Here is a 21,672-nt window from a genome sequence, read left to right as displayed (position 1 = left end):
CTGACTTGACTTTGCTTTGCTTACTTGCAGTTTGCAGGAAACCCCGATTCGATCAGAAAATCTTGCTGCAGCCTGCACCTGATTCTTGTCCCTGTTTCTCCTTGGTGGTATTCGACCGGGTCGTGTCTGGATGAGACTTGCCTCCGTGCAGATTAGGATTTTGCGGGGAGAAGAGGGAAACAGTTCCCATCCATGCAGAAGATCCCTTGGCATCGGTGTCTTCCGGGTTGACCAGGAGTATAGTACATGTAGTCGTGGAGATGTGTGCTAGTCAGTACTTTGTATGAACATTGATAGAGATGATCAATTCCAGGAATTCTTGATTGTACGGTAGTCGCCATGCTGCTAACGGTGTGTTTCCGTATAGACCTGACTTCTTCCCTACCCTTGATCCCGAGTGATATGCGGAGTCAGTAAAATCGCGCACCCTCCTTCAGCCTTACAACTACTAGTAGGCATGGATGACATGAAGCCCGACGCTGCAACCGCCGTGCTAGTTCGGGAAAATTCTTCGAAACCAAACACAAACACAACCGACCCTTCGAAGCAGAGTTTAGTGTTGGCGAACCATGGCTCGTGGACGGCGAAAAGCACGTCGTGTGTGTGGTTAACCATGGATTATCATCATGCAGGAGGAAAGATACGTGGAGGGGGCGAAAGAGCAAATCTCATTGAACGGGATCTGAAAGTATCCAGTTTTCCTTACCTTACCTGACTGACTGACGGACTGTGAACGGGAGACGGTGCCGAATCCCGTGAGGGTCGGGTTGTCCGATGCTGTGCTGCGAGTCTGCGAGTCTGCGACCCTGAATTGTGCCGAGGGAAAAAAACGCCGAGCTGCCACACAGACTATCGAATGATGAGCGAATTTCCCTCCCACCGACGCAATCAATCAATAATAATAACGATACTACTAATCAATTCAATGCATTGTCAACCTTGAATCCCCAGTCGGCTCCCGCTTTGGGAACAACCACACGCGATAAGACAAGCCGTCTACGTATGATGTACTGTACATACTCCGTACCCTTCTGCCGATTTATCCATTTCCCGACCGGCTTCGACTGCAGAGAACCAGAGACAAGGGACTAGAACAACACAACGATCGCATTGAGGAAAGAAGGTCAATTCGAGATCTCAGCCGGGGAAAAAAAAGTTGCTCCTTTGTAGAAGAGCATCGCTCGAGAATTGTGGTTATGATTCAGGCTTCATTCGCTGTCTTGCGCCTTTTTTCCGATGCGAGGCGCACAGCACCAACTCTGCTACCCTCCCCAAGATTGCAATCTCAGGCGAAATCTCCACAGACCAGAGGAGCCGTAGTCAGAACTGCCAGGCACGGCCCATAATTCCCCGAATTCGGCCTCGGACTAAGCCCGATCCAATCTCTTTAATTCCCCGCCCCGAGCGACTTAGGACCGACGAAGGCATACGCACCCACGGAAAATTATTCTTGCCGTCGGTAGAGAGCATCTACCCTTATCAGACAAGTGTGTTGGTTGGTGCGTCTCGTCCATCTGCATGCTGCAGCCGACTATTGGCGTCCTAACTATCGTCCCGGTGGGCTGCCACCGTGGCAGGTCCCCTGTTCCTTGACTAACACCAGTCCACCTTGTCGCGGAGACTGGAGACTGGAGAATGGAGAATGGAGACGTGCAGAATGAGGCGGGATAAGGAGCAAGACAACAGAAAATCACGCACGCATGGCGGCAATGTACTCCGACTGCTCATTCACTTCGGAGAGATGAAGGAGAATCACAGTAGATTGAACTGCCAGAAATAGTCATCATCCTCTCTCGAAGCAGGATGATTACCCGCCAGACGCTGCAGCAGTTCCGAGATTCCGTCCGTAGATTTTCCGTCAGGTTGGATTAGATGGAGGAAGCTGGGGGAGATGTCGCGTAAGTAGGTAGCTTGTCAGACTAGGCTAGTGGTCTGGCAGCTATCTATTCTAAGGAATCGAGTAGTTAGCCGCTGCGGTTAAAATCCCTCCAGCGTCGTCGCTCGTTTGCTCGGTTTCTCCAAGGTTGGCATTGGCTGGCTGCTGCTCAAACTGGGGACGGCTGGCCCGTTAATTATTGAGTGTGGGATGGAGCTCCCGATGAACAGTAGGAGCTCCCGTCCGTGGGGGCAGTTTATGGAGTCCAGGTGTTAGTTACTGAGTCCTACTGTATGTTAGTAGTCTTTAGAACGTGAAGCCTGCCTCTCGTGTGTCTCACCCTCTCGCTCGAGATCCATGGGGGCAAAGCACGGGGAAGAACGACTGGGATGACATATTTGCCTCATGGCAAGCTGCACAAATGCCCTTGTGCAGAGTCTGGACAAATAGGAAGGCTTGGAAAATCTGCACGCTGTGATGCGGCGCGGCGGAAAAATTAGGAGCAGATGTGCTCGTGTTACGCGACATGCCAAACCATTAAACGGGAACATCTGGGTTGTCCTCGTTGCTACTATCAAAGGTGAGAAACCTCGGGTGAAAGCGCGACGCTGCCAGACGACAACAACAGCGACAACGACAACAACACGACGACGACAGACAACTTGACTCGACAAAAAATCCCTCACCCAGATATTCCTCGATGAGACAGCTTGGCGCGGGCGATCGCCCGGTGGGGAGAGATTTGAGCGAAAAGCGAAGTAGTGCCGTAGTGCCGCAGTGGGCAAAGGGCACTAACCACTAGTCCTCAATCACCATTCAATTTGGGGGCGCTAACAAGCTGTTCCCCAATTAACGCCGGTGAAGATGGGAGCACAACCTGTCCCGTTCCTGGTCGGTGTGATTTAGTCCCAGTTCTATGGGGAATTGGGGATAGGTCGCTACTCGCTAGTACCCTAGCCTCAGTCACTACTGTAGGTACCAGAAAGCCAAGAGTGAATCTACTGTGGGCTGGCCGCCGCTCTCCGTCTCGCTCCACGGTCGCGATCGTATTCGTGAGAGGGCAAATTAGGCACAGGTGGCAGCCCAGCTCTACCGAGGGAGGCCCTGAGGGCCATTGGACGATGGCAATTGTGTCCAACTTGTATCGCTCCATTTGATATTGTCGAAGGTTCATAGGGCCGAACTCGATGACAATGCCATACAGGACTGATATGCACTGGTGCAGAGCATCTTGTGGGATCGACTGTATCGTATTACCCAATAGATACATAATTTCCTGATCAGGCATGGTGCAATACACCTAGCCCTGTCTTGAACGGAGATTTGCGCGACTATTCCATTTCCTCGGAGATGGGTTGGTGAACGGACACACACTCAACACACTATAATTAAACAGAGGCAGAGGGTGAGTGAGAGGGAAAATTTCCCGAGAAGAGAAGGCGAGAGCTACCAAACTCGCATTAATTATTGGCAAATTGCACCAAGACCATCTCCCCAAATCAAATCAATAGTCAATGACAATCGGTCGGCCATCCCACACAGACCAACTGGCCCCCCCCTCTTCCCCCATTCATCCCCCCTTCAGCCTTCTTTGCCTTTGCGCTGTGTAGTCAGTGCCAGTGCCAGGAAAGAGGCCGGGATTGATTTCTCTTACCCGATAGGATCTCTTATCGGACAATCGGGCAAGTTATGACGTCGTGGGCGGTTGCCTCTCAAAGTCTCCAAACCCCTCCAACGAATAATGCCACCTGCCGATTTCCGACCCTCGCCAACTCACCCTCGGATTTGCCTCCCCCCCTCCATCCCCCTGTTTTTTTCTCCTCACCAACCCACAAGACTCCCATCTCCCCGAACCCGGGCGGCAACAACCCACGCTGATTCGACTGGAATGCAGCTAGCAGAGCCCAGGACCCAGTAGAAGAAGGATTCTAGAAAACGTCGAGAACGGCAAATCTGCGGTCAGGAAAGCAACCTGCCCGCCTGCCCGCCTGCCCCTCACTTGTGCCATGCCATCGGTGCCTCTGGTGGCGACCGGATTGCCCGAGTGAGTAAGGCGTGGCCCCCGGCCTTTTTCTCAGATGGAGAAAATGCCCACTGCCCAGTCTCCAGAGGATGGGGGAAGTCTCCCGGTGGGCAAACGAGCGAGATAAGAGTCATTACTAACGATGCTTTGGGCGTTAGCCGGGTCCTTAGTCGGCCGCTAAGGACTTACTCCGACTTTGGGTTTAGCCTACTCCGGACTCTCGCACCACTCTCAGTCACCGTGGAATAGCCTCACTTATGGCTCCATGCGGGATATAATGTCGCCCGTTATGGAGTGACCGCGTCGTCACTCGGCGCGATCGCGCTGAAACGGCGCCGACAAGGCGCGCGATCTACTACTGTGCCGTATATGCGTCTGGATCTCTGGGGTGGGAGTCACTTAATGTATCTCCCATGACTACATAGTATGTATGGAAGAGGAAGCATTCTTGCGGTGTGTGTCTGTTGATCTGCTGTGGGATCATCAAACCCATTCCTCACGTGTTTGGCTCCTGTACGACTCAGTACCTACTAACTGCTATGTACGTTGTCTGCTCCACGATCTCGCAGACCTTCCCTTTGTTCAGAGCCTCAGGCTCAAATACCCCGGAGGCATAGAACATCCATGGAAGCGTCCTTACATCTGTCAGAGACTTGTTTCAACCACCAAACTGCCGGCATTCAGATATCTCACGTGCTGCTGGCAGAAGTCTGGCGCATTTAGTATCAGACGCTCAGACATACCTAACCAATTCATTTCACTCGATTGACAAGCTGGGCTGGCTGGATTCAAAGAACAACAATGAAGAGAAAACCTTCCTCGCATCCCACCCGCTGGTTCAGGGTCGACCTGACATCCCGACCGAAACCGCTCGTTCCACGGTTGGCTGTGGGGAGCTTCCTTTGGGTTAGGTAAAATTTACCGCAGCCACTAGATTACACTAGGCCCAGGTACCTTTTCCTAGGTGGGAAGCAGTAACAGGTACCAGGTACACTTTGTGTTGCCCGTAACCCGATGTATCGGGTCGATACCGCTAGCATTACTGGCGACGGCCAGCATTGCTAATTCCACACCCCGTCTAACACACGCAATGCGCACACACCGCGTCCCAAACTCCACTACTCGAATTGGTGAAAGCTACTGTACTTGATTAAGGTAACTTGAATCACCCTCGGACTCACGTACTACGACATGATGTTGCCCGGCCACTTGCTAGAACAAGACCCAGAATTGGGGCTAGGTCCAGTAGCCGCCAGCATCACCCTAGTCATAGTGAGACCGAGACCCGACTCCATCATGACTGCGCTGCACTGCAGGTGTACCTTGTACCTTTCGAGTAAGTACCTTCACTGGAGCTAATTTGGAGCTACCAAGCTAGCTACTAGGTACTAAGTGTAGGTACGGATAGCTTCCTACCCAGATGGGGAATGTAGCTCTCGGCCTCCCTCTCTCCACCTCAATCCAGTCCACCTTCCCAATGACTCCATAATGAGCTTCGTAGCTACCAAGACAGTATGATTGTGATGATTGACTCTCCAGGTTAGGTAAGTAGGTAAGTAGCTGGCTCCGAGCTATGCTATCTCAGCTGACCGGCGCCGATCCGCCTTAACCCATCCAATGCTCCAGACTGTCTTTCTCCAGACTTTCCTAAGACATCGAGGCAAAAGAGGGTCTTCTCCGGTAAATGAAACTCCCTCAACTCAGCCGGGCCATACACACACCCGTGACCTCTTTCCCCCAGGAATCCTACTCCGTATGGTCGGTGCCGCTTCCTTCCTTTTCCCCCGGGGAGAGCAAGAATCAAATGGCTGGGAAGAACGAGAAGAGAGGGCGGGAGAAGCTTGTCTTGGCTGACGTTGGTTACATGCCTTTGTTTCCCTCCCCGTCCACCGTCCACGTCCCATCATCTATCCTTGTAAACCGACTTTAACCCTTCCCCGGTAATGGTGCTGGTGCTGGATGCGACCGCGCCGGGCAACGGTAAGATGAGACGATAAACAATGTCTTTTTCATCCTTGATTCTTGCTTGCTTGCTCGATGATCGCAACATCATTCGGGTTGATGAAATCGGTGATTAGGAGGAGAGAAGTGAAAAAGGGGGACGTGCACAGATGGTAGTTTATGGGCGGGAGTGGCTGGAACTGCACCTCCATCCCCATCATCATGAACGTGAACAAAAAAGAGGTATTAACTTACTGGGAGGTATACATCCACCCGCAAAGTTATGAGAACGGAGACGGAAACAGTATGCGGGTTGGAGGGGAACCTTGAACTTCAAGAGGAGCATGCATGCTTCCCTTCCATGTTTTTGACTGATCCAGGAACCTTTTCCCCCTTCCTTCCCTCCTTCCTACTGTATTCCCCATATTTTCTTTACGCAGACGTTCTGGAATTCTTTGTTCAGGGAAGAGGCTCCATTGTCCCTGTTGGTTAACTGACTTTACTACGTATTACTCATTGTTGGCGGGGGGTCTGGGACCTCCCCGGTTGCGCTGAAGATGACGATGACGATGTTGACGGTCATGATAGCTCAAGACACCTGGCATCCGTGGAATGCCGCTCAATCCGGTGATGATAATTATTGCAGGCGGAAACGTCAATAGCGCGGAGCTCGTTCGGACAGAGGAACCCTATGGTGTTGAATTTCTGGAATTCACCTTTGGACTTTTGAACTGTAGCTGTATACCTTACTGAGTCCTCCGTACAAGTGTTTTATGTTTTGAGCATGGATCCCTTCGGATAAATTCAGCCCGCCTGGCCATGAACGACAGAGCAAGAGCAAAGACGGAGAGGAGACACTTGATCCTTGAAGCGATCATCAGTAAGACCGAGTCACTTTGTAGGTGATCGTGGCTGCTTACTGGGTGTTTCTTGTTTTTTTTTTTCCCTTCCCATGAGAGCTGAACCGGCACCTGCGCCCGGCTGTGGTTTTCCGGCTGAGGCGGAAGGGATGGATGACCCTCGTGTTTGCTTAGTATTATCATTCGAGGCTATTGATGAAGGCATTGAGGTTTTTAGTTGTGTCTTGTTCTCACGATGTGTGTAAACTCTATACCTAACGTTCACTTAAGTTACCGTGTAGGTAGTAAAACTTGGGTAGATGTATATATCCCCGACCGATCACGGACCGGGGTGAATCTTCCGGACCTTCATTGGTCAATCCCTGATATGCGTGATGCGTGCCGTCCTCCGCAGTCCGGGTCCTCCCACCTCCAGCCTGGTAGCTTCAAGGTTTTTCCTTCCACTCAGTACGTAGGTTAGTAGTCTACGAAGTAGGGTATGTTCCATCCTCTCGGGCGAGTCGGCAGTCTGGGGCCGGGGTTCGTGGGAATCATGATGGATATTATTACCTTACTCCGTAGAAAGTACGGAGTTAAGTTGGAGTCACACGGAGTCGGAGACTGTCTGAGGCCGGGTAGTGTCCACACCTCCACGGTATTGGGCTCTCAGCCCGGGGAGGGAAGACCGAACCGTAAGGTACGGAGTTACTAGGTACGGGTGATATCCAGCTCCAGCTCACCAATGGAGCTTGTTAGGTATACCACTGGGCAGGTAACTTACTGTGCGAGCGACCAACCACCGTACCTTCATAAGGTGATTCTCCAGTTCGCTGCGGGAGGGGGGGGGCAAGTCAGAGATTCGGGGTAGAAATTTAGGCCAAGTGAATCCGTACGAGCGCGATTATGGTGCATGTACGAGATCCAACGTCCACCGATCCCCGAGGGAGAGACGCGGAGTAGAGATGGTTTCTCTCTGGGAGGTTGAGTGAGTGAGTGAGGCGAGGCGCCCCGCCAGAGTTGATCATCTACCGCCGCACCGGATCATCCCTCCGTTCGATTACTCCCCGTGCCACTGCTGTACGTTTTTCGTTAGTGTTGCGAGACGATGATGGATGAACAGCCAAGCATTGATATCACCATGATGGGTTATTGTGGTTGTTGTGCCAAGAGAGGTACTTTGTTAGTAAGTCATCTCGTGAGCTATCCTCAGTAGGTTTGATCTTGTAGGGGAGTGTGGGTGAGGCTTGGCATGAAGACTATGTGCAGTACTGTACAGTACTCAAACCGTGGACCACAACACAACACTCTAAGACAAGCCTTATGCGCGAGGGGAAGGGAAGCTTGCCTCCGACCAAGTCAGGCAGGTCGGTAGCCATAGTTAGGGATCTTCATGGTCGGTCTAGATGGATGTAATGGGCTTTTCATTCGGTGGACCAAAAGGGTCACCCTTGCTTGACTGGGATTGACTCGGTTGGTGACCCGTGGTCTAGACATCACGAGAAGCGGTCGATTGGTTGGTCGGTCAGTCGGTCGATAAGAAAGAACAACGCTGGAAAAACTGGAGAGTTTCCTCGATCATCACGATCTGGGGGAGGACGAGGGCGAGGGCGAGGGCGAGGGATGAGAGGCGGAGAAGCATCCCGTGCGGGCGGCTACGTGGTGATGGTGGTGGTGGTGGTGCTGTTGATGTCGTCTCGGTTCTCCGTAGTATGCCATGCATGCAGGAAGGCAAAGAGGCGATCAGACGGGATCCCATCTCAACTCTCCAATTGGAAAATGTCGGGGGGTTGGTTAAACTTCACTGCTGTGGTCGCTGATGGCGGTCGGTCTTTTCGGTTATCTTGGGTAGATGATGTTGTCTAGGGGAGATTTGCTTTTTACTCGTTCTACATACCCGTTCCGGCTGACTGATGTAGTCCATTGACCTTGTTAACCGTTCTTTGTTGTGTAGACCTTTGCGATGTGTTATATGTAGGATGTATATATTTTGTTGTTGTGGCAGGGTAGGTATACTGCTGGGCCAAGACCGGGGGTTTTTGGGCTGGCTGGACCCAATCACTCAACATCCATCACATATCAACTACACTATCTAGACGATAAAAGGCAAGTCGTGGTCATGCATGCATGCATGTTCTGTTCTGTACTCCAATCGAGAGACAACCTGTCAACCAGGTGGGCGTCGTACGAGATCAGGACAAAAGTCCCAAAAGAGAAATAGCGGACCGGCAAATGAGATACACAACACACTAGGTATGTACCTTTGCGCCGAGGGGCGGCAGCTTGCCAGTGTTCGATCAGTAATCTGGAATGAGGTCTATCAGATAGGTAATCCACAACCTGCACCCACACCTGTGTATGTAGTCCTGTAGTCCAGTGCGTGTACAGGATGTACTCAACGCACGCGACAACAATGATGTAGTCACCGGGTGACCAAAAAATGACGATTGCTACGATGATAATGGACAATGACTTAGTTTCACTGTTTCGTAGTCTACCAATTGACCAGTGCTAACTACCAATGGTAGTTAGCAGATTATTTGCCAGAAGGATTGGAAAGAGATTCGGGTTCTCGTCTCCGTACTACCTAAGTCAGATCGTGAGGTCGACGGCGGCATCATCTCTCCGCCACTAGATTGCTACGTACCTCATAATCTTGAGAGCATCGTAGAAGACTGTGATGATGACGACGGTGGTGTCTCAATGGTAGTGATTACAGTGGTAAGTACATATTAATAGCTACATAGCTGAATCCAGAGCTACAAAGCTACATCGATACTCTAGTGCTCACACTCATAATTAGATTAGGTCGGGCGGAGTCGTATCCCGACCATCTCAGCCATTAGCATGTCAAGATGACGATGGGGTCGGGCCCCGAGTTCCCCTTCCCCCCCCATCCCCACGACCAAGAAGGAATTGCATGAAACTCAATCAGGGCGGGCAGGATACGATTGGCAGTTCGAGGTTAATGCCAATTTAGAGATGAAGTGGAGAGCGAGAGCAAAACGCCCCAATCGTCACACGCTCCCATAATCATTAGGTTGGATGAGGGAAAGGCAGGCAGATTGGTGGCCGATCGCCTTCTGGTTCTCTGAGTGTCTACAGTAGGGTGTGAGTAGATGGGAACCGAGACGAGAAAACCTGCTGCTGTACGCATCTTCTCCGTTCTTGAAGGAAGCGGAAAAGCCGATTGTGGGATGGTGGACTCAATAGACTAGCTAGCCCTGGAGAAGGAAGGGAGGGGGGGGCGTGGGGACAAGTCCGACTGGTGCGTAGTCGGAAGATAACGCGAGGTGATTCGAACTTGTAATAGCCATTGATAACGAATGATGGGCCAGACATAATAACTTAGTTAACTAAATAATCCCGATGACATAACGAGATGGGTTGGTCGACATGAGATGCAATCCCGTCTCCATGTGTTGTCGGTGGGTGTGCATTATTCGAATCGTGGTTGTCCCTGACACTCAATTCCGCCTTCATCATCAAACCTGGACAACCCCCCCCTTTCTTCTCCCCCGGAAACATCACGAACGACGATGTCAGAAGGAAAAGAAGATGATGAAGAATGAGTGCCAGACAGGCGGGATCATTGGTATGGGACCATTGTTCATCAAACTTGTCCATGATGATGTCAATCTAATTTCATCGGAGGGGGGGGGGCATGATAAGTGGGAGATGAGCATCATCATCATCGAAGGTAACTTAGAGCTCACGGACCGTAAATTGTTTGGGCTGTTTTGGCTGTTTTGGCCCTGCATGGCCGGAATTGGTATCGTCTGAGTTCTTGGAACCGCCCCCCCTTGCGTTCCCCGTTTGGCTTCAGCTCGTGGTCTCCCAAGATCGGGTAGGACGGCCCTGAGCGAGTGCAGTCACTGCAGTGTATGGTGCCGTGGTATTTAGAGTGCCACCCAGAAATGGAAGAGGGAGGAGGAGGTATTTCCAGCTGTAGCGTGGTTGTTACAGTAGTATGAGTACTCCGTAGTTTGGGTGTATACGTAGTAAGAAACGCCCCCCGGGGCATTTTCTGTAGCTGTTCTGGCTGACTCGGGTTGTTTGTTTTGTATGTTTCGTGTTCCTGTCTCTCTCTACGGCTCCGTACACACACACTCTCTCTGTATGTCTCTGTCCTTCACTTTCATCCCCCGCTGCAAGGGAACGACAGGACTATGGAGCCCTTCTTGTCCCGATGTCATGGGCCTGCACAAAAGAGCATAGGGAGAGAGGTCTAATTATTACATTCAAGGGTGAATGCCAATCATAACGCTGATTTCGGTTGATGCTATACACCGTAGTCTAGCGAGTAGTAAGCTCCTAGGAGATAGCATTTCGATGAGATGATAATTATTACCATCATCAAACGTGTGCGGTTTCCCCTCTAGTCCTTTACTGGTGACGGACTGAGGAGGACTAGAGAGAGACGAGAGAGAGAAAATCGCGCATAGTAAAAGAGAAACATACGCAGAGACAGTAGTAGAGATGGGAACAGCAAAGACAAGACAAGCCAACAAGGAAGAGAGGGAAAATTAACGAGGGCCACACTGGAGTAGTAGTACTACTACGACTACACTATGTATGTACTGTACAGAACGAACAACCCGCACGCGGCAAGAAGGGCTGGCTCAGCTGGCTGCGCTGAGGGTGGTTCCTGTCGGTACAGCCCGTACCCGTACGGAATTTCCTTTTTCTTGTGTGTGTGTTGAGTGTGTGCGTTGTTCTGTCCACGCACCCTAGCCCAATGGGAAGCACATCCTACTACTACGCCCGCGTCTGTACCTGCGAGGCCGACCTTGGCCCGCAGAGCCGTTCAATACGGCAGTATTATTACCATATGCATACCAGATGACCCCAGCCAAATGTATGGCGAGCGCGGGAAAGTGAGACTCTCGGATGGTATTGGGACGGTAAGCCCGAGAAGAGTTTACTATTCACCTATCCCCTCGGACTTCACGTAAGCTGGGATGAAGCGATAGGAACAGAACAGTGGGAGGAGGGTGGAGGCAAACTCGGCACAGGTCTGCCGGTCACGGGGGGAAGAGAGAGATAGAGTGCGTGCGTGAGAGATAATAGACGACGGGCGTAAAGGTCAGAGTTTTTGTTTCTATCGCCCAGGACTAGACTCGAAGGGGCAAACTTGATTCCCCACTGGTACTGACAATTGGTGGTACTGGGGAAGGAAGTGAAGAAGAAGAAGAAGAAGGCTAGAGAGGGCAATGGAAGAGAAGGGCACTACTGGTACTGGTACTGGCACTGGTACTGGGTATTGGTACTGACTGGGTAGGCTAATTTGTCGAAGAAATGACCTCGGTCGGCATTCAACTTCCTACCGATGCGTGCCGTTAAGCGTGGAAAGTGAGTGAGTGTGAGGCGAAATTGGAGAGAAGACCCAGTTGGGAAAAACCTTACCTTACCAGGGACAGCGAACTTTCGATCAACTCAGTGGTAGTCTTAGTGGCTGCTGTTCCCGGCCAAGAACTAGAACCAAGAAGGCTAAATTCAAAAGGGTAAAGAAAAATTGAAATGAAAGGCGAAAGTGAGAGGGAAAAAAAAAATAAAATAAGCAAGAAAAAATAAAATTACTTAGTACAAAAACGGAACCGGGAAAATAATCGACAAAATTTAGAAAAATCTAGGAAGGCAAAGGCAAAATTCGACCCAAAAAAAAAAAAAAAAAAAAAAGTGGGCTTACGCACAGGGAAGGTCGCCCGCCCGTTGGAGCTTAGAGAACAAGACGTGTTTGTCCTGGTCCCGTGCAATCGCAAGCCCACCCTCCCCCAGAATATTAAAGAGTACATTCTCCCTCCCTTCCATCCCCCTCTCTTCTCTTTCTTTTCTATAGGATCATCCGACTCTTGCCATCCCTGTCATTCCTCGTTTGCATCTGCTCATATCGTTGGGTCCCTAGGCTGTGTGAGCCGAGAAGCAACAATGGCGGAGCGGAGAATCTCCTATGCTCCCGACGTGGAGAATGGTGACCATTCTCGCAACAACGAAGGTGGTGAAGGTCTTGAGGAATATGCTGCTTTGAACCGTTACATCTCGACTGCCCAGGGCAAGCGCCGTGGTTCGACTTCCAGCGCTGGTGCTCTCAGCACCGGCAAGAAGGAGAAGAAGAAGGGCTTCTCTCTCTTCAAGAAGAAGACCGATGGTGCTGAGGATGGCTTCGTCTGCCCCGATGAGTGGCTCGAGACCGACATGCGCTCCGGTCTGCGCTCCAGCGACATCGATGCCCGTCGCAAGAGAACTGGTTGGAACGAGTTGACCACTGAGAAGACCAACTTCTTCGTCCAGTTCATTGGTTACTTCCGTGGTCCTATTCTTTACGGTGAGTCGTCCATCGATTCCGTTCGCTGACGTCTCAACGGCCTCAAAACTAATCCGCGTCTGCGTCATAGTTATGGAACTTGCTGTCTTGCTCGCTGCCGGTCTTCGTGACTGGATCGATCTTGGTGTCATTATTGGTATTCTTATGCTCAACGCTGTTGTCGGTTGGTACCAGGAGAAGCAGGCTGCCGATGTCGTCGCTTCGCTCAAGGGTGATATTGCTATGAAGGCTGTTGTTATCCGTGATGGACAGGAGCAGGAAATCCTTGCCCGTGAACTGGTTGCTGGTGATATTGTACGGTCCCCCCTCAGTCTCCAATCATTTTGCGAGCTGCAAACTAATCTGGTTCGAATCTATAGGTCGTCGTTGAGGAGGGTACTATCGTCCCTGCTGATATCCGTCTTATCTGCGACTACTCCAAGCCCGAGAACTTCGAGACCTACAAGGAGTACCTCGCCACCGTTGGCGATGACACTCTCAAGGAGAAGGAGGACGAGGATGACGAGGATGGTGGCATCGAGGCTCGTGCCGGTGTCTCCCTCATCGCCGTTGACCAGTCCGCCATCACTGGTGAGTCTCTGGCCGTCGACAAGTACATGGCCGACACCTGCTACTACACCACTGGTTGCAAGCGTGGAAAGGCCTACGCCATCGTCACCGCTACCGCCAAGCAGTCTTTCGTCGGTAAGACTGCTGCTCTCGTCCAGGGTGCTCAGGACCAGGGTCACTTCAAGGCTGTCATGGACAACATCGGTACCTCCCTCCTGGTTCTCGTCATGTTCTGGATTCTCGCTGCCTGGATCGGTGGTTTCTACCGTCACCTCAAGATCGCTACTCCCGAGAACTCTGACAACAACCTTCTCCACTACACCCTGATTCTCTTGATCATCGGTGTTCCCGTCGGTCTCCCCGTCGTCACTACCACTACCCTCGCTGTCGGTGCTGCCTACCTGGCCGAGCAGAAGGCTATCGTCCAGAAGCTCACTGCCATCGAGTCCCTTGCTGGTGTCGACATCCTTTGCTCTGACAAGACTGGTACCCTTACCGCCAACCAGCTTTCCATCCGCGAGCCCTACGTCAATGAGGGTGTTGATGTTAACTGGATGATGGCTGTCGCTGCTATCGCCTCCAACCACAACATCAAGAACTTGGATCCCATTGACAAGGTCACCATCCTGACCCTCCGCCGTTACCCCAAGGCTCGTGAGATTCTCGCCCGCAACTGGGTTACTGAGAAGTACACTCCCTTCGACCCCGTCTCCAAGCGCATTACCACCATCTGTACCTGCGACGGTGTCCGCTACGTCTGTGCCAAGGGTGCTCCTAAGGCCATTCTTGCCATGTCTCAGTGCTCCGAGGATGAGGCTGATAAGTTCCGTGAGAAGGCTGCTGAGTTCGCTCGCCGTGGTTTCCGTTCCCTTGGTGTTGCCGTCCAGAAGGAGGGTGAGCCCTGGCAATTGCTCGGCATGTACCCCATGTTCGACCCCCCTCGTGAGGATACTGCCCACACCATTGCTGAGGCCCAGCACCTTGGTCTGTCCGTTAAGATGTTGACTGGTGATGCTCTTGCTATCGCCAAGGAAACCTGCAAGATGCTTGCCCTGAGCACCAAGGTCTACGATTCCGAGAAGCTGATCCACGGTGGTCTTGCTGGCTCTGCTCAGCACGACCTGGTCGAGAAGGCTGATGGATTCGCTGAGGTCTTCCCCGAGCACAAGTACCAGGTCGTCGAGATGCTCCAGCAGCGTGGTCACTTGACTGCCATGACTGGTGACGGTGTTAACGATGCTCCTTCCCTCAAGAAGGCTGACTGTGGTATCGCTGTCGAGGGTTCCACCGAAGCTGCCCAGGCTGCTGCCGATATCGTTTTCCTTGCCCCCGGTCTCAGCACCATTGTCGATGCTATCAAGCTTGCCCGTCAGATCTTCCAGCGTATGAAGGCTTACATCCAGTACCGTATCGCTCTCTGTCTCCACCTTGAGATCTACCTCGTTACGTCCATGATCATCATCGAGGAGACCATCCGTGCTGATCTTATCGTCTTCATTGCCCTGTTCGCTGATTTGGCTACCATCGCCGTCGCCTACGACAACGCTCACTTCGAGCAGCGCCCCGTCGAGTGGCAGTTGCCCAAGATCTGGGTTATCTCCGTTGTTCTTGGTATCTTGCTTGCTGCCGCCACCTGGATCATCCGTGCCTCCCTCTTCCTTGACAACGGTGGTATCATCCAGAACTTCGGTTCTCCCCAGGAGATCCTCTTCCTTGAGGTTGCCCTTACCGAGAACTGGCTTATCTTCGTCACTCGTGGTGGTAAGACCTGGCCCTCGTGGCAGCTGGTTGGTGCCATCTTCGTTGTCGATGTGCTCGCCACCCTCTTCTGTGTCTTCGGCTGGCTCTCCGGCGATTTCGAGCAGACCCACCCCCACGACAGCGCCGACTTCTCCGTCAACGGCGACGTCGACATTGTTACCGTCGTTGTCATCTGGGCCTACTCCATTGGTGTTACCGTCATCATTGCCGTCGTCTACTACCTCCTTACCATTGTCCCCTGGTTGGACAACCTTGGCCGCAAGAACCGCTCCCGCGCCGACACCCAGATTGAGAACCTGCTTGGCCACCTGTCCAAGCTCGCCATTGAGCACGAGCAGGACTCGCACGGCAAGTCCCGCTTTGTCCTGGGCGCTCGCGCCGAGGTTGAGGAGGAGGAGTAAACGCTTGATTGCGCTCCATAATACCATCCCCGCTGGCTCACACTTGCTACGCATACATGCATGAGCTGGAACCCTACTCCTCCGGCTTGCTCATTTTACCCCGTATTATAGACTTTTTTTCTTATTACCTGTTGTCTCTTTTACTAGAGCCAATTTCTCTTCTATTTTACATGTATGTATGTCATTAATAGTGGTAAATTTAGTCAATCAAGGGTCACCTATTCATTACTTCGTTTCCTCTTTCTTTGGTCGCGTAGAATTTTGTAAATTCTTCCACAAATTCTTCCACTCTCCCGTCTCTCCGCACAACAACCTTCGAAGAAAAACCTTTTCCGACCGGATTGCCGATCGTCTCAACCGAGCCAAGAGCTCTTTTTTCGTCTGCCCACTTCTACCCGGCCGTTAACTCGGAGCTTGACCGGTTGCGCTTAATTGTTCCAGCCAAGAAGCGTCCTCTCGGCCCGGTGGAGCAATTTCCACCAGGGGCAAATTCCACAGCTATTGTGGTCAAGCTGCTTCAGTACGGGGTCACGGTTACTCGGGTCGAGTCCAAGTTTCAGCCCATTCTGCAAGCCCGTCTCTTCTCTTTCTTTCCTTATACCTGCTGTGTGTGAATGTGTGTGAACTTCCTACATTACAAAACATGCAAACCTTGAGTATTTATCCCATGAAAGGTGGCAGCAAAAGAACGCCCCCGAAACCAAAACACTATGGCTCTGAATGTGGTATGAATGGCTAGATCCAGGCAACGGGTTCTTACTGTACGTAGACTGATCTTTTAATGTTGTGGTAGGAGAGGTATCCTACATTCTGAAGTTGGAAACCCCACCCCCCTAGTTATCCTGATGGGTTTAGTTCTTGGGCTGGATGTGGATTACCTAGTAGCTTTGCAGCTCGCGTGGTCTTCGTGAATGGCCGAAGCCTGTATGAAGCTTCTGTCGAGCAAGGAAGCGTTGAAGGAGGGGGAGGTTTGGGATATGGCTCTACGTATAGTGTAGGGTTCTGCTCTTGACAGATGATCAGATCCCCCGGCCGGTCCAGTGGGAGTGCTGTTTTGAAACAGTGGTTTGCTGCAAGGTAGGTCGTTGGTTGTTGGAGCTCCATGTATGAAGGATATCATGTGATCGATGCCTTTCTCCGCTGTCCATTCGGTCTGTCTGGCTTTGACCAGTCGATCACTCTCCTTCGACTGAGGAGATCTATGCAACGTAACGGTGCAGGGTCCCTCAAGACGGATTCAGGATCGGCGTACAGCCTATGCGAATAACGATTGCTACTGACGAATGACCACAGGTCCTGGTGTTTGCTTGTGTGCAGTGTGTCGATGATATCCGGTATTGGAGTGGGTAAGAGGGACAGGACTTCAAGAGCGGTGCGTGCACCATCATGACTGGGTAGAGGATTTAGGACTACCTAAGTTAGCATCCCTCGCGCTGAAGGATGTGATTCCTCCGCTTGGTGCCCGCAGGAGGCTGGGATAGCTTCGATTGTCTTTCGATTCAGCTAAACTCGCTGGATATGCGGATCGATATGTGCAATCAATTCGGCAAGCTCGAAGCACGTCAGTTGAGGGATAGATACTACAAACTTAACGCAAATCAATTCAAGACTAGAAACACCCCCAATATCTACCTGTCTCCATCCCCATTCACCATCGGAGTGGGATACCGCGGCCCATACGCCGCACTCTCCAACCGCTCCATCTCAATGGTATTCCGTCTCTCCGTCTCACGACTGGGCAAGATCCCCTGCGTGCTCGACCCTGTCCGCACAGACTCCGCCTTTCCATCCGCCATTCTACCCTCGAGACTCTTCTCACGTCCAACTGCGGCGGCGGCAGCAGCAGCAGCAGCAGCAACCCGACACCTCCGATGCGTCGCGACGATGGCCGTCCCCGCCCCGACGACCCACCATGAGAACAAGACGGGCAAGGCGGTGCGCAACTGATTCTCGCACCCGTCGCTCCAGATCTGCACGAGCACCTGGTACAGCTCGTGCGCGGGGAGGGCGTACGCCCACCGGAAGAAGCCCGGCTGCATCTCGAAGGGGCTGACCGTGCTGGCGACGTTGAGGATCGCCCAGGTCAGGATGCAGAAGGGCATGAACTGCATGGGCACGTAGGTGGTCAGCACGTCCACGATCTGGAAGTTGATGTGCATGTACAGCCAGACGGCCATCCAGCAGAGCACGAACTGGCCGGCCGAGACGGCCCACGACTCGCGGAAGGCCCAGATGTAGCCCACCATGCACAGGGCGCCCACGAAGGTGTAGCACCCCGAGATGCACAGCCGCAGCAGGCCGTTGGCGCGCGGCGTCAGCCGCGTGAACAGCTGGAACTGCGCCGACAGCCCGTTCAGCGCCATCATGAAGAAGAACTGCTGGATGATCGGCATGACGATCGAGACGGTGTTGTACAGGACCCGCCCGCCTTGCGCGGTGGCTTTGATGTTGTGTTCCGTCGCGGTGATGGGGTCGAGGAAGGCGGTTAGTGCGGTTGATGTTGATGCTGATGCTGAGGAGGCGAGGAGGGTTTCGAGGACGTTCGACGCGTTGCGCGCGTAGTACGTCGACCGCGTCGCTTCGATCAGCGTGAGGAGGTTGGAGTAGACGGCGCTTTGCGCGAACGCGGGGTACCGTGCTCCGTTCCAGATGTAGGTCAGCGCGGTGGTTGCGTTGGTGTTGCTGCTGCTGCTGCCGCTGTCTGCGTCTCCAGACAGTGATGCTACCAACCGCGCGGTGGCCCCCGCGTTGACGTAGATAGCTCCCCAGTAGTCCCCGTGGCAGACGGCGTTGCGCACATCCTGACTAGATGAAAATTCCTCGGTGGATGCCTGGTGCAAAGTAGGGAAGGTCGCGCCTTGCAAGGCTCCGTATGCGTCGAGGACGGATTGGCCGATGATGTCGCCGTCGAAATCGACGTACAGGAGCTTCAATTGATGGATTCGTTCGCTGTCTCGATACTGCGTCCCGTACAGATAGGACATGTTGCCCAGGAAGAGAAGCTGTAGGAGCAGAAAGCTCATCCCCACTGCTCCAAGGAAGCTCTTCCAGTGCTGTCTCCAGTCATCCTGGTGAGGGGACCGCGCCGGCGGAGTGCTCATGTTCGTATCTGCAGGTTGCAGGCTGTCCAACCCCCAGCACCAAGCTGTTCCTTGCTAGGTTAAAAGCACGGGAGCTCTTCATCCTGAGAGATCATGGGCACTATTTATTCCATTTCAGCCAAGCTCGTTAGGGGGGCGACGTTGATGGCTATAGTTCGGTTCCGGAAGGCGGAGACCAGAGAGCATCCGATGACTAAGCGGAAAGGCCGATGCAGAGACCGAGCAGGCAAACCTGTCAGAGCCTCAACCTTAACCTGTTTATAGATGCAGATCAGCCTGTGATTGGAAGGAAAGTCCCAAGGAGCGGGCAGCCTGTACCCGGGTCTAGTTCAAGTTCTATTTGATGAGCTATACTCCGGAAATAGATCGTGGACCCCTATCTACAGGAGTGTTTTGGCACTGTTCAGTCAATGCGGAGCGGTGGCAGAATAACCCAGCTACCAGGCAGGTCTCACCGCTTTCTGCTTCGAGTGCTTCGGAAGGAGCCTCAAAAGAGACCAAACGGTTACTGATCCTTCTAACACGCAAATCGTAGAACGCTTGGCGGTAGCGGTTTGTTCGCTTTGAGCGGCGAAATACTCGAGCTGAGACCTCGCAACGCCGGTGTCGGATTTCCTGAGGAACAGCGAGGAACAGCCCCAGAGAAGTCAAATGGAGCACTCACAAGTCGGGGCACTAATACGCCGAAATCAGGAGAATAAGGAAACATCCGAACGGGGAACAGGTCCGGATGATGGAAGGTTAAGCAATATCTATACTGGCGTTGTGGAACACATGATCGCATCAGATAATCTTCTTATTCATCAAACTCTTATATACATCATAAGGGCAATAACGCGTGGAATCTTTTAGCTGGTGCTAAAATTCTTGTCTAGGTCTAATGCTCTCCAACGGGTATAAGCTGTGTGATGGCAACATCAAAGCAAGAAAAGGTTGGGGCAATATGCTATCCAAGATGTGCGTCAGGTGATCTGTGGCAGGCCTCACGGTTGAGGATTGCTCGGGCAACCTCCAACAGGCGTGTCGACTAGATGGGTATGTCGAGGATAAGATCCTCCATGCTAAGTTCCTGCTGGATATGACGAGGCGATGCTGATTTGCACCGTGTCATAGTCGGGACGGCCATGCGTCGGGTTCCCGGCACCGGAAAAGTCACTGCCGATTCACTGACTGGTATGGGTTGGATATGCGACAAAAACGGAGGATGTGTGTATAGTGTGTCAGTAGGGGGGGCGAGAAGGGTAGGTGGAAGGCTGAACAACTGTCCGACTTTAAAGACCAGTCTTGCCCAGAAGGCTGGCCAGCTGGTCGACATCCTTGTCTTCCTTTTGGGCGACCTTCTCATTCTCAGCGAGATCGGTGTCCTTGAGAAGCTTCTCGGCCTTCTCCTCTTCTTCTTCCTCCTCCTCCTCTTCTTCCTCCTCGCTCTCCTCCTCCTCAAGCTCGTCCAGCTCGTCAACGCCCCACATCTCCTCAGGGTCCTCATCGGAGCCGTGCTCTTCCTTGCGAGCCTCGAGGATCTCGCGCAGCTCAGTTACGTTGTCATCATCCTCCATGAAGATGTTACCGTTCAGCTCGATACGGCGCAGGGCGGGGAGACCAGACTTGGTCGCGAAGAGAAACTGCTTGACACCCTCGGCCGTGATTTCGTTGTACTGAAGACGCAGCGTCTGCACCTTCTCGTTCTTACCCTCAGCCAGGGCCTGGGCAACCTTGACACCGCCACGGCCCGAGAGCAAGCAGTCGCTGACACCCAGCTCGCGAAGAGAGGCCCAGTTGCCCAGAACACCGGCCAGAGCGGTCGAACCCATAACGGTGAAAGTGTTGTCCTGGAGATCGACGACCTCCAGAGCCTTACAGTGGCTAAGGCCCTCCTTCAGCAGCAAAGAGATACCTTCCTGGCGGATGCCGTTCTGGGTCATCTTCACGGAGCGCATGCCGGCAGCGTGCACCTCGTAGGCACGTGCCCAGGCAGCCATACTGCCGTTCTCCAGGCGGTTCCGACCGCAGACAATGCTCTCCAGGAGAGACACTTCCTTGCCAGCCTTGCGAGCCTCCTCCTTGCGCTCAGCGAGTTCGGTGAGGGCCTTGGCGATGTTGGAGCCGGCCTCGGGGCCCATACCGTTGTTGTTCAGGATCAGGTGGCGGAGGGGCACGTGGCGGGCGAGGAAGTCGACGAGGGGCTTCTGAGTGTTGGCACCGAAGGCATTGTCGGACAGGTTAACGGTGTGGAGAGTGGAGATCTCGAGAAGGGCGTTCAGGAGAAAGGTCAGAGCGTCGGGGATCTCGCTCAGCAGACGCGAGGTGAAGATGTCGGCCAGCTCGGCGACCTCGAGGCTCTTTTGGGTGGACAGCACGGCGGCGAGGCGCTCGCAGGCGGGGACCCCCAGAGTGTTTCCACCAAAGCGAATCTCAGTGTAGTCGGTGCTCTCCAACAAGGGCTTGATATGGGTCTCAATGTCCTCAGCGGTGTCCAGCTTGAGACCTTTGCCCTCAAGCGAAAAGACCTTAGGAGGGGCCATGGCGGGGTAAATTAAATTTCAGGGGAGGGGGAGGGGGTTGAAAAAGGTCAACAGTCAAGAAGTACAGATGGAAAGGATCGTCAGAAAGACAGACGTAAGGAAGCGCAAGATCACTGTCCAAGCCAGTAAGTAAAAAAAGTTTAAAAGAAAAGAAAGGGAGGAATGAATGTGATGGGAGTTGTTGTGGTGTGTGTGTGGTGTGGGAAGATAATGAAATTGAAGGGGAAGAAGGGGAAAGAACAAAAGAATGCAGAATGCAGTGAGTGAGTGCAGTGTGATGATGCGCCCGCCCGCCCGCCGCCGCCTTTTTTCCCCCCTGCTTCCCTGACAACCGGCT

General features: G+C 52.8%; 3 protein-coding genes across 3 annotated transcripts; 1 reads left to right on the top strand and 2 right to left on the bottom strand.

Moving 5' to 3' along the window:
• The first annotated feature begins 12,530 nt into the window (after positions 1–12,530).
• Positions 12,531–15,928, top strand: BO66DRAFT_394570 (plasma-membrane proton-e). The gene is made up of 3 exons (XM_025648019.1): positions 12,531–13,001; positions 13,072–13,295; positions 13,361–15,928. Exons 1-3 carry the CDS (start codon positions 12,605–12,607, stop codon positions 15,710–15,712), a joined length of 2,973 nt encoding a protein of 990 aa, XP_025500260.1. The 5' UTR covers positions 12,531–12,604; the 3' UTR covers positions 15,713–15,928.
• A 1,349-nt stretch (positions 15,929–17,277) lies between these two features.
• BO66DRAFT_431247 (SNG1 family protein) lies at positions 17,278–18,955 on the bottom strand. The gene has a single exon (XM_025650571.1). It carries the CDS (start codon positions 18,811–18,813, stop codon positions 17,341–17,343), a length of 1,473 nt encoding a protein of 490 aa, XP_025500259.1. The 5' UTR covers positions 18,814–18,955; the 3' UTR covers positions 17,278–17,340.
• A 655-nt stretch (positions 18,956–19,610) lies between these two features.
• BO66DRAFT_394569 (GTPase-activating protein RNA1) lies at positions 19,611–21,552 on the bottom strand. Its single transcript, XM_025648018.1, has one exon. It carries the CDS (start codon positions 21,333–21,335, stop codon positions 20,085–20,087), a length of 1,251 nt encoding a protein of 416 aa, XP_025500258.1. The 5' UTR covers positions 21,336–21,552; the 3' UTR covers positions 19,611–20,084.
• Between the last annotated feature and the right edge of the window lie 120 nt (positions 21,553–21,672).

Source organism: Aspergillus aculeatinus, assembly GCF_003184765.1.
Source record: "Aspergillus aculeatinus CBS 121060 unplaced genomic scaffold BO66scaffold_50, whole genome shotgun sequence".
Classification (NCBI taxonomy): domain Eukaryota; kingdom Fungi; phylum Ascomycota; class Eurotiomycetes; order Eurotiales; family Aspergillaceae; genus Aspergillus; species Aspergillus aculeatinus.
The sequence above is the reverse complement of the archived record's forward strand: the minus strand, read 5'-3'. Positions and strand labels throughout refer to the sequence as shown.